An 11,158-nucleotide genomic window follows, 5' to 3' on the forward strand; every position below is an offset into this window, starting at 1 on the left:
TTCTTTCTGAGGAGTGGCTGGTGGGTTTGAACCGCCAGCCTTCTGGTTAGCAGTCAAGTGCCTTAGCCACTATGCTACCAGAGCTCCCTGATATACACCTAATGACCTAAAATATACTTTCTTCAGATGAGGCAAAACTGCAAACACATGGATGTAGAACCGTAGGGTGGGGGTTGCAGAGAAAGTGAGGCTGATTTGTACAAGGAAGAGCAGGTATTCATACTGAAATTGCAGAAATAAATGACAGATGACAGTTGAAAGCTGCTCATTTACCACAGTTGTTTTGTCCAAGCTCAGGCTCGAGGAATCCAGATTTATTTGGTGTAATGAAACCACAGTTTCTGAAGGGCCACAAATTTTGAGGAGTACAAACAAGTCCTTTTGATTTAACTTCTTTAGTACTTCCAGAACCCTTCTGCTCCCCTTTAACCCTACAGCCCCCGCCTTTATTTTGTCCCTCCTAATTTTGCACTCTCCGGGTTTCACAACTCCTGAATCCTCCTCAGATCTAGGTTCTAGAAAACTTCATTCTTGCAGAGTTGTGGGTGGAGTGAAGGGGGCCGGGCTAGATACAGGACAAACCCTTGGGGCTCCTCAGGATAACGTGCCAACTCCTTTCTTGGAAGGGAAGAGAAAACCGCAGCTCCTGCCACCACCCACCAGCCTTTCTTCCAGCTCTAACTGGCCTTTCTCTGGACTCCTCAGGCTATTTTCACTGTCAAAACTCAGGTGAAGGGCGGAGGAGGAGGCCCGCCCCGAGGCTCCGCCCACGAAACGGTACGCAAGCGTGCCGGATGCTGCTGCGGCCATCTTAGAGTCGGGCAACCCTCTTCAGCGGAGTCATGCGCAGGCAGAGTAATGATACTGCAGCCCCACCCCACCTACCCTTGGCGAGTCTGTGCTCGCAGGACCAGCTGTCCCCATCCCCCACCCCTCTGGCGTCCTAAAACCTCTAGGCAGTTCCAGCTCCCGGCCCTTACTTACGTGGGCGACTCTGGGAAGGCCCCCCCCTGTTTCCTTGTTTGTAAAGTGGAAGTTTGAGGCCTCCAAGGTCACCAGCTGTTATAGATTATCATCGATGACAAACTCTTAGCATCAGGCATGGCACAAAATAAGTGTTAAAAAAATGTCCAAAAGCGTTTCCCGTAGATTTGTGGAGCACTTTAGAGCAACCACCTTTTCTAACAACCACGCCTACAGCGCCTTCTCCAAGCGCAGCCTTCCCCTATGATTGCATCCATATGTGTACTCTTTGAGGACTATGTGGGAGAGGCAAGGGGTTTGGTAAGCGGGTCCTCAGGGGCATGAAAGTGAAGCGCGTGAGTCCTTTTTGGAATGGAATCTGAAGCACAGACCAGGGTGCCCAGGACTGCAAAGACTTTGTACATTTTGGAACATTTAAACGCCCCCATGCTTGTTATTTTTATCACCCTTGGCTGCGTACCCACAGGGACTCCCATGCTGCATAAAACCCCTAGAATGAAAAGCCCCGTGTGTGTGTGTTGGCTGTGGGGGACATCAGGAAGGGGGGACTGGGACACTATGTCCCAGGCAGAGCCAGGCAGGGAGGAGCAGGGCCTTTCAGGCAAGTGTGGGTGTTGGGCCCAGGGAGGGAGAGGAATTAAGGCCAGGCCTAAGGTGGCCTGTGGGGGCCCCAGGACACATGCAGCAGCTCCACCAGCTCTGCAACCAGGGCTCAGAGCCTGGGGTGCCTGACTTCCTAAGGGTATGGGAAACTGAAAGCCAAGAGATGGGAGAGGTGCATGGGGAATGGCTAGAGAGGAGGTGGGGAAAGACCAAGGACAAAGCAGAGCCTGGGGAAAATGGAGACCCACACACAGCCCTGTGGGGAATACCTGATTTCAGTAATAAACCAGGTAAATGCCAGGCATGCCTAGACTTTCCCATTCCAGAGGATACAACAAACCAACCAGGGGATTGCACAGTTTATTTTCAAACACACTCACAGGGTGGGGTCCATCTGCCCCCCATGCATTTGGCTTAACCAATAACTTCTCTTCCCTTAGCCCCAACCCTTAGGCTTTCAAGATAGACAAGGCACCCTCCCCGCCCCAAGGAAGGGCCAAGGCATGTACGGAACTAGGGGGAAGGGGATAAGGGGAGTGGATGAAAAGGTAGAGTTCAAGTATTCACAGTCCCCCCATGCTCACCCCCAGATTACACTGTGCCCAGGCCATGAGGGAGGGGAAGGGGTCAACTCTGGGATTCCTAGTGGTGTTTGTAGCCCTTCTTCCACTCAGAAACCTCAAGATGAGCTCCCTGCCCCTTTTCCCTGACAATAATAAACCACAGCCCTGAACCCTGTAGTCTGGACAAGGTCACAGCACTTCACTTGCCCAAGGCCCCTCCCTTTCCTACATGGAGGGATGGAAGGGGCAGGGACTTTCACTAGTAGTGAATGGTGTTTATAAGGTGAGGGGAAAGGGGAAAATAGAACCCTCAGGAGGTAGGGATGGAGGGTCCTGATAGATAAGTTCGTATCTACACTATCCCCCCACCTCACCCCACCCCAGGCCCAGAATCCCTGAGAATCCAACCAAAAAAGTAGTATGGGGTAGAGGACCACAGGCCCAGGGTTTTGATGTGTAGAGAGAGCCAGGGCTGGGCTGTAGTCTCAGTTCTCAAGCTCTGACCTTCCAGAACAAGCCAAATCCTGGCATACACAGGGCAGGCCTATTGATTCCCACCCACAAAATGTTCTGGCCTGGGACAGAATGGTAGGAATGGCGAGAGGGGTCTCCCAAGGGTATTATAAAAAGCTAAAACCATTAAAAACTTCCTAGAGAGAAGTGGCTCCCAACCTCTTGTCTCTCCAGGTGATCAGTCTCCCCAGTGTCCAGCAGACAGGACTGAGGGGATCCTATAGAGCTGAAGTAGGAGGCTGCAGCCCCTCTCTGACAGGATGGAGCACAGAGAGGGAGCTCATTAGCACCATGCAATGTTGGGGTATCCCTGCAGCCTTACTGACCCCTGGGCAGGGGCCCCCCAGAGATGGAGTGCCCACTTGCTAAAGCTTCTGTACTCTTAAGTGGTGACCCCTGCAGGTGAGGGAAGGGAAGGGGAGGGGAGGAAGGCTTGAAGTCCAGGCAGAAGTCTCAGCTGGGACCCCAGAATCTTCGTACCACAAATTGGCCCAGTAGAACTACAGCCAGAACTATCAACACATTCCGGATGGGGCCGTTCCCTAAGTCCAGGGCTGCTACCTGCCAGGAGAGACAGGGTGGTCAGAGGGACTGACAGAACAGATGTCCTTCTCCCCACCCCACAGGATGAGCCTGGGAAGGGAAGCAGCATAGATGTCACCAGCTGTTAGGTACTTACCCAGCCGCCCCTCTGCGCTATCCACCGGGCAATGCAGTGATGCAGCATAAAGTCGGCCACGAAACGGGTCACCTGGCCCAGGAAGCCAGTCAGGCCGCGCTGGTAGACATGCAGGGCCAGGCGGTAGCCAAAGCCCAAGAGAGCCACCACACGGCCCCAGTTGATGCCGCTCTCAAATAGGCTGTGGACAGAGTGTCACATATTGTCTGTCAAGGACCTCCAGGAGTCTGCAGCCTGCTATCTCTCTTTAACCCCTGTACCCCCCCCACCCCTCTCCCAACTGGAAAGCAAAATGGCTTAGCTGTGAATCAAGGTCACAGAAGCTGCCCCATCCTGGTCTTGATTTGAGAAGAGCTTGGTTCTCTGTGAAAGGAGAAAGCTCAGAGGGCAGTTGAGCTGGATGCTGCTGCTGGGGTGTGGCCCCCAATTCCACAGGTTCAAAATGGCAAGGAGAGGGCAGAGGGCAGAACGAGCAGATGAGGGCAGCAGGGAGATTACCTGTGGGCGTTGCTGCTGGCCTGGCAGCCCGAGGGACAGCAGAGAGAGAGGACAGAAAAGGAAGTTAGGATAGGTCCCAGAATCATAATGAGGGGGAAGTGTTAGTCTCCAAGGACCGGAGCAGGACATTAGCACTAACTGAAATTATAACCTACTCTTAGCTTTACCCCCAGTTTCAAACCGGCCTTAACACTAACCTCCCTAACTCAGATGCTAACACTAGGTCATACTTCCCAAGCGTGGGCAGGGCTGTAAGCATACTTCCCCCGTTTTACAGATGAGAAGGCTGAAGGCTAGAAAATTTCACAAGACCATAAGAGGCAGAGCTGGGATTTGAACCCAGCTTTGGGCTCCGTAACCACTCCACAAGATGGCCTCTTGGATGCCAGATTATAGCAAACAGAATCTATTCCTAGGGCTTCATAGAGGTTAGTAATCTTACTATCTCTTCTGTGTGAAACATGGTTTCAAATTGGATGGACAGCTGTCTTACAGCTGGGCGGGGGAGCTGGGAGACAACCTCACCCACAGTGCCTTTAGAGTCTTTGGTCTAACCTGTCAAGTCCTCAATGTCAGAGCTCAAAGATTAGGAGTCTGAGGACCAGAGAGAGAAAGGTAGGTGCCCAAGGCCACCCAATAAGTTATAGCAGACCTAAGACAAGAAGCAAGTCTCCTGACACTGACAGAGGAACCTATCACTTGGGCAGGAGCACAGTGTGTGGCAACAAGACAGCAGAGAGGCAGTGGCTGGAATGTGTGCGGATGCGGCTGGGCTACCTCGAGGCGATCTTGATGAAGTACTGGTAAGCATTCTCCGCTGTTGGCTGCAGGTGCTGCAGCATGGTCTGGAACTCCGCATCATAGCGCTGGTTGATGTCGTCCCCGATGATGGCAAGCTGCCGACCCACCTGTCCCATGACGCTATAGGGATGGGAGGCAGGTGGGTAAGCAGACAGAAAGACACACAGCACACAGTGGGGCCTCGGCTCACAGCAAAGAGATGCTGCCTAAGGTCCCCCTAGCCCTTTGCCCCCCTCCATGGAGGTCCCTGACATAATTCTCAGCATATGAAGGCTGGCTCCAAGGACAACAGGCAGGTGTGGGCTAAAGTAAAAGGGTGTGAGGTCCCAGATGGGCATGGAAACCCAAAATGAAAACGAGCAACAATGGGAGAAGAGCAAGACTCCCTAGGCCTCCCCAGGTCCCAGGACTTACAAGGTGACCCCAGGTGGGCTCCTGCTCCCTAATCTCCCTATGGGCCCACTACTCACCTGCTAGGCTCAAGGGGCAAGGAGACCATCTCTGGGTCAGCAGGCATGGCTGCCCCTTCAGCCTCCTGCTCTTGTTGATGGCGGTAATAGACATAACTTCGGAATACCTCCTCCGTTTCCTGGGCTACCTGCTCCTCTGAGAATCAAAGCTGGCAGTCAGGGAGGAGAGATGATCCCAGTACCCCACCCTTTGCAGGCGGTTCAAGGCCAGTGGTGTCTCCCAGGAACAGAAATGTTCCTACTCCCACCGCTGTGAAGTAGGTGATCCCCATTTTACAGATAGGGAAACTGAGGCACAGGGAGTATAAGTAACTTATACAAGGTTACACAGCTAGAACAAGCCAGGATATAATCCCAGGCACTCAGACTCCCAAGTTCCATTGTGGATAAGGTACCCATTTCAGTGGCTTCCTGGCTGGCTCTGTCTGCTTCCACTCCCTCCACCCACACAGACAACCCTCCGAGTTATGGGATGAGTGAGGAAGGGAGTAGGATGACCATTACCAGAGGTGGAAGATGGGGTAGGGTCTTCACAGCCCTGCCTGGGAGGACCCGGGCATTGCCCAGATGCCATTCTTCAGCTCCTGTTAGAGGAGAGCGTCAGCCTGTGGGGATGGGTGAGAAAAAGCAGAGATGGGGATGAGCAGGGGCCACTGACTGGGGATCCCAGAGAAGTGTGCAAGCCACATAACAGAGAGGGCTTCCCCACTCATTGAACAACCACCCCCAGACCTCACTCCAGCCACTTCTCATCCCAGTGGAGTCTTCTGGGCAGAATCAGCACTTAAACATTTTCTTGGCAACCTTGCAGGGGAGGTGGGGTGAGAGAGGTGAGATAGCCAAGGACACACTGAGTATGCAGCCAGATTTCTACATTCTCAACTGGCACCCAGAGCCTTCGGGGACGTGTGACTGCAGCAGTGCCTTCATGGAGCTCAAGTTCCACCTCACCTTGAGTGAGACTCATTTCATAGGCTGCAGGTTCTTCCAGTTGCTCCTGGGGCCTCCTGCACCCTACCTAGCACACACCTCTAGCCAATGACCCATGAAGTTCTTCTTAAAAGCCCCACTTCCCCTTGAATAGTCAGAACACACCTGTTTTCCAATTCAGGTCTGCTAGACACAAACAGTTCCTGAGTGCCAAAGATATATTTCTACCACTTCTGAGTACTTGCTGGGTGTTGGGCACTAAAAAGTCACATTAACCCAGTGAGGTAAGCAACATCATACCCATTTCACAGATAGACAAAGGGAGGCATGGGGCAGTTAGTGCTCAAGGCCGCATATCTAGTCAGGGAAAATCAGGTTGGTTCTCTGATTCTCTAGGAGTCTATAAACTTAACCCTAATTTAAAATTTATTTTCCAGTTTGTGAACCTCATAGGTTGTCTGTTTCCCCTTCACCTCTTGCCTGTCCCCTCCCAACTCCTGCCTTGGAGTGAGCTGAGGAAGCAGGGCGTTCCTCACAGGCCCCCACCTTACCTCACACCGAATACCAGCTCTCCTGTCCCCAGCCCCAATTTTCCTTTTTGCCCAGTTCTGGCCACAGTGTTTCTCCAACTGTCTGCCCTGTGAACCTTCAGCTCTCTGAGCCCTGAGAGAAGCATTTCCTGGACTGAGCTTTCACTTTCAATTTCCACCTTCTTCCAGAGCCCAATTTTCCATGAAGATGTCTCCATCACCCTGGCGAGAACAACCCCTCCTCCTAGCCCTAGTGAGGGTGGCCCCAACATGAACCAAGCACAGCAGCCCTCTTACCCAGGAGGGCCTCCATAACCCTCACCCTCCTCCATCTTAGGCTTGGGGCCATCTTTGAAAGTTCCCAGAAGCCCTCTAAGAAAGGGTGGGGGAGGGCTGACCACCTATGCACTGAGCTCTCCACCAAAGGTGGACATACCAAAGGCAGACCCACCCACTGCCTCTGCTCTAGGGCACCACTGTGGGGCACTAGGCATCCTTGAAGCAGATTTTTGCCTGGCACACTCCCATCCTGGCAGCTCCTGCCTGGATAAGATGCCTTCCCTCCCCTCTGGCCCCTAAAACCTGGCACCCTTGGACAGCAGGGTCAGAGGATGCTGAAAACCTCCAACTCCTTCAACCACCCCAGGGGTTCACTGCTGGGAACAGGTGGGGCCTTAGGTGGCCCCTGGGTCAACAACCTATACCGACATAGCCCCCCATTCCAAGTGACCCAACTTCCTGGTAAGAGAAGTCCACTCCACCCCCACCTCCTGGACTTGCTGGGCCAGCGACCCTGGTGGAATGCTTCCTGGGGGAGATGCCTGACCAGTCTAGAGCTCCTGGACAGCAGGAAGCACCCTGAAACTTCTTCCCTACTCTTGACCTTGGCTCTGACCTCCACCCTCATCCCACAGACTGCTTAAGGACCCGGTTCTCTGGCACCCAGTTCTCAGCACCAAGGACCGTGGCAACATGGGAAGCAATCCAAGGGGTGGCAGCCGGGAACCCTGGCACAGCCAGACTCCCAGCAGGGTTAAATGCAGCCACCCAGGCAAGCCCTGAAGGCCTCCTCTCCCCTGTCGAGCTCCCTGCGCCTGCCCCACCCCGCGCTGTGATAAGGGCGTTGGATGGGCAGCACCCTCCCGGCTTACCTGTTCGGATCCCGGCCTAGATTGCGGATTGCTCAGCAAGGCCCAGGCCTGGGGTATCAAGGAGTCGGCGCTGCTCCCTGGGACAGGGTGCCTTTCGGCTTCCAGGAGCCGGCGTCAGTGCATTCCCTGCGTCTGGATGCCGCCTCAGCTGGTCCTTTGCGGCCCGAAGGACCCGCGCAGAGCTGCAGACCATAGAGGTGAAGGCTGTGCCGCCTCAAATCAGCTCCCTCTAGAGGAAGTTCCTCTTTGGCCGCCGGATGCAACACCCAGCATCAGCCTGGTTCCCAGGCCGGAGAAGGGGCAGTTCCCACTCTGCCCTGGATCCAGCCAGGACACAGTGGCTTCCCTCTCCCAAGGGCTTTTCCCACCCTTAACTCCCAGTCTTTGTCCTTGGTCTTTTCCCTCTTCCATCAATCAACACTAATGCAAAGGCCAAGATGGCAAAGTTTCTTAAGCACCCATGCATGAACCATGAACTTTAGCAACACTGTCTCATCACATCTTCTCAACAGCCCACATGGCTAGATACTATTGACTCTGCCCATTTTAAAGATGAACAAACAGGCTCAGTGGCTTCAGGAATTCCTCCAACGTCACTGAGCTGGGTTTATAATAAGATCTGTGGGTGCCACGGGTAATAATAATAATACATTGAAATTCAACCTATGTGCCAGCACCTTTGTGATCTCTGGAGATGAAAAACCCTGAAGGTGAGAAGCAGGTAAAGAGATGAAAACACAGTGAGGTCTTTGCAGCCACCTGAGTGTGTATGAGCTGGGAGCTAAGGAGCCCAGAAGACAGAGGACTTACTGTCTGGCCTCAGGAAATGGTTCTTAGGGTCAGGATAAGCCCAGAAGGATGGGTGGACAGGGGTGTGTGCAGAGTCCTTGACAGTGCCCTGTCCTATTCTCAGGGTCCTGGTCCTCCTGCCTCCAGCCTCCCCTAGGGGAAGCCAGGCCTCCTAGGGCTCTCACCAACATCCCCTCCCTCAAGTCTACTCCTTCTCCCTCCAGCCTCCTCAGACCCTCAGCCTCATCCCCCTTCTGCCCTCTCTGCCCCCAACTGGTGTCCCACCCACTCCCACGCCCTACATAGGCTGCCCCACCCCCACCTCTGCCTTTTAGAACTCTTGAGGTTTCCAACTGGAGGTTTTAATTTGAAAACTCCTACTGTTCTTAAGCAGTTTGTCCTGGGGTGACCATTAGGGCTCCTCCCTCTGAGTCAGGGTTCCTCTCAGGATGGACGCCCCAGCTCCAACCCACCGATCCCAAACTTTGGACCACTCCTCCATGTTCCACTTTCTCCATAGACTGGTGGGGACCAAGAGTGGCTCAAAACGCTCTGACAAGGGACTGGCAGGTGATGAGGCCTGTCCCTCACAAGAGCAGGATGCTGACCCCCTTATGATGGGCCACAAGGGCCAAGTAGAAAGGAAGGAGCTCGGGCCACCCTCTATGCTGGCTGGTGCCCTCGAAGTGGCCATTCCTGAGGGCTCCCCACACCTGCCAGTGCACAATCCCTCACACCAGAAGATGGGAGATGCCTGGGTCCAGACCCTCAACCCCACAGAGATCCTACAGGTGACGGCCCAGGGCAAAGAGGTGGAGTCAGTCCTGCCCAGAGGAAGCAAGGGGGTACTGAGCAATCTGTCTGAGAAGGAGAAGGAGGAGGAAGAAGAGGAGAAGAAGGAGGCAACAAGGTAGGCCTCCAGGGATGCAGGGCCTCAGCAGGTAAGGGGTTGGGGTTGTGGATGGTGGTGGAGGCAGAGTGGGGGGAACTCCAATGGGGAAGGGGCCTGGGATGGAGGTACTGGAAAGAGGCCTGGGATGTAAGATGGTGGGAGGATATGGGCCTGAGATGGGGGCTCAAGTTGAGGGGGGGTCCAGGAATGGGAGTCCTTGGATGGGTAAAGGGCTGAACAGGGGCACCTGAGCGGAGAGGAACAGGGATTGAGGGTAGGCCCAAGAGATGGAAACATCAAGTGGAGGGAGGAGCCTGGAGTTGGGAGGATGGGGTAGGGGAGGAGGCAGGGACAAGGACCGTACCACAAGTGATGGATTGTGGATGAGGCATCAAGGATGTAACAGGGAGTGGCCAGGGCCCCTCAGCCCTGAGGAGCAGATGTACCACGGTGGACTGGGAGTACCACTCCTGCCCCAGCCTCCTTTTCCAGGGTCCATTTCACTCTGCCCTCCCTCCCCACCATCTCCATCCTAGTTCTCAGTCCCATCTGGAAAAGGGAGACCTGCCTCTCCACACCCTCCTCACATGACTTTTGGGGGAGGGATAGTCCTCCTATGATGAAGGCCCCAGAGGGCAAAGCAAGGGGCTGTGGGGAGAGGGAGAATGGAAGGGGCTGAGCAAGACCTGTTGCAGAGCCTTGGGGGGTGGAAATTGGGGGACCTCCTGCCATATTTCTGGGCCCCATCCACGTCCCCCATCTGATTGTGCTTTGGAATCAGGGACCAGGTTGCCCAGTCCCAGGAGGTGAAGCAAGAACACTGGCAGAGGGCCGTGGGGCCACGAGAGGTCAGTTCCAAGACCTACACCAGGAAGCAGGAGAAGGAGAGTCTGCTCAACGGTGAGTGTGGTCCTCTTCCTCTAGTATTCCTCAGGGGTGTGGGGCCCAGGAGGACACAAGACACAGTCTGAGGAAACTCTGGAGCTAGACTGACTGAGTCTGAATCCCAACTCCACCTCGCCAAGCTGTATGATGGTGACAAGTTTCTCAACCTCTTGGTGTCTCAATTTTCTCATTTATAAGGTGGGAATACACTATTATAGTACCTATCTTACAGAATAGTTGCAAGGACTAAATGAGATGTTGTTTGTAAAGTGCCTAGAATTGTGCCTGGCACATAACAGGTGATTGCTGAAGGAAACTCCACCCCCAGCTCGGGCCTCCCCACGTCCCTACCCTCCTAGGCCGTGGCCACCGTCACTGCCATCAGCCTGTCAGTGACTACTGTTCCTTCCCAGGATACCTCAGGCTGGCCTTCTGGAAGGCAGGGATGACTCCCTGGAACCACCTCTTCAGCTTGTGCAAGCAGCTGCAGAAATCGACCATGGCCAAGGTCTGTGGGACCAGCCTGGGGAAGTAAGGGTGGAAGTGAGGTCCAAGTGGGTCCCCCTGCCCATGACCAAATCTAGCTGGATGCCAGAATATATGGCTTGGACCCAGGGGTAGCAGTCCCCTTTCTTAACCCTTTGGGAGCCGTTTCCTCCGGCTTTCTGTTTAATTTGGGAGAGAGGGTGCAGGTCTTGGCCCTCCTCACCTACTTACGAACCTGGCACACTCTCAGTTTCCTCGCAAGGAACGCTTGCCCCGTCAGAAGGAGAAAAGGGAAGAAGAGGAAATGGACGAAGAGAACAGCTTCTTTAACCTCCGTGTCCCAGACACTGTCACCTTCCAATCACCACTGCATAAGACTTTTAG

The 11,158-nt window shown here is 54.1% G+C and overlaps 2 protein-coding genes across 2 annotated transcripts in view; one reads left to right on the plus strand and one right to left on the minus strand.

The window, feature by feature from the left end:
- Nucleotides 1-3,116: 3,116 nt before the first annotated feature.
- BAK1 (BCL2 antagonist/killer 1) lies at nucleotides 3,117-5,685 on the minus strand. Its single transcript, XM_007939441.1, has 5 exons — nucleotides 5,616-5,685; nucleotides 5,112-5,247; nucleotides 4,618-4,761; nucleotides 3,343-3,523; nucleotides 3,117-3,224 (listed from the first exon to the last, which is right to left on the minus strand). The coding sequence occupies exons 1-5, from the start codon at nucleotides 5,683-5,685 to the stop codon at nucleotides 3,117-3,119; spliced, it is 639 nt and encodes a 212-aa protein (XP_007937632.1).
- Nucleotides 5,686-8,960: 3,275 nt separating this feature from the next.
- The window catches only part of LOC103195807 (gametogenetin-binding protein 1-like), a 5,401-nt gene continuing 3,203 nt past the window's right edge, over nucleotides 8,961-11,158 (plus strand). Inside the window, exons 1-2 of the mRNA XM_007939442.1 lie at nucleotides 8,961-9,421; nucleotides 10,185-10,303. Coding sequence (XP_007937633.1) covers nucleotides 8,961-9,421; nucleotides 10,185-10,303 — 580 coding nt within the window. The remainder of the gene's footprint in view (nucleotides 9,422-10,184; nucleotides 10,304-11,158) is intronic.

This window comes from Orycteropus afer, unplaced genomic scaffold (genome assembly GCF_000298275.1).
Source record: "Orycteropus afer afer isolate SDZICR_OR568_19922 unplaced genomic scaffold, OryAfe1.0 scaffold00059, whole genome shotgun sequence".
Taxonomy (NCBI): Eukaryota; Metazoa; Chordata; class Mammalia; order Tubulidentata; family Orycteropodidae; genus Orycteropus; species Orycteropus afer.

What these genes read in the sequence shown, in the direction of transcription:
- BAK1 (XM_007939441.1), bottom strand. Translation starts at nt 5,685, where the DNA reads ATGGCATCTGGGCAATGCCCGGGTCCTCCCAGGCAGGGCTGTGAAGAC. An exon ending in TTCATCAAGATCGCCTCGAG is followed by an intron (nt 3,524 to 4,617) that starts GTAGCCCAGCCG and finishes CTCTGTCCACAG; the next exon opens with CCTATTTGAGAGCGGCATCA. An exon ending in TAGCGCAGAGGGGCGGCTGG is followed by an intron (nt 3,225 to 3,342) that starts GTAAGTACCTAA and finishes CTCTCCTGGCAG; the next exon opens with GTAGCAGCCCTGGACTTAGG.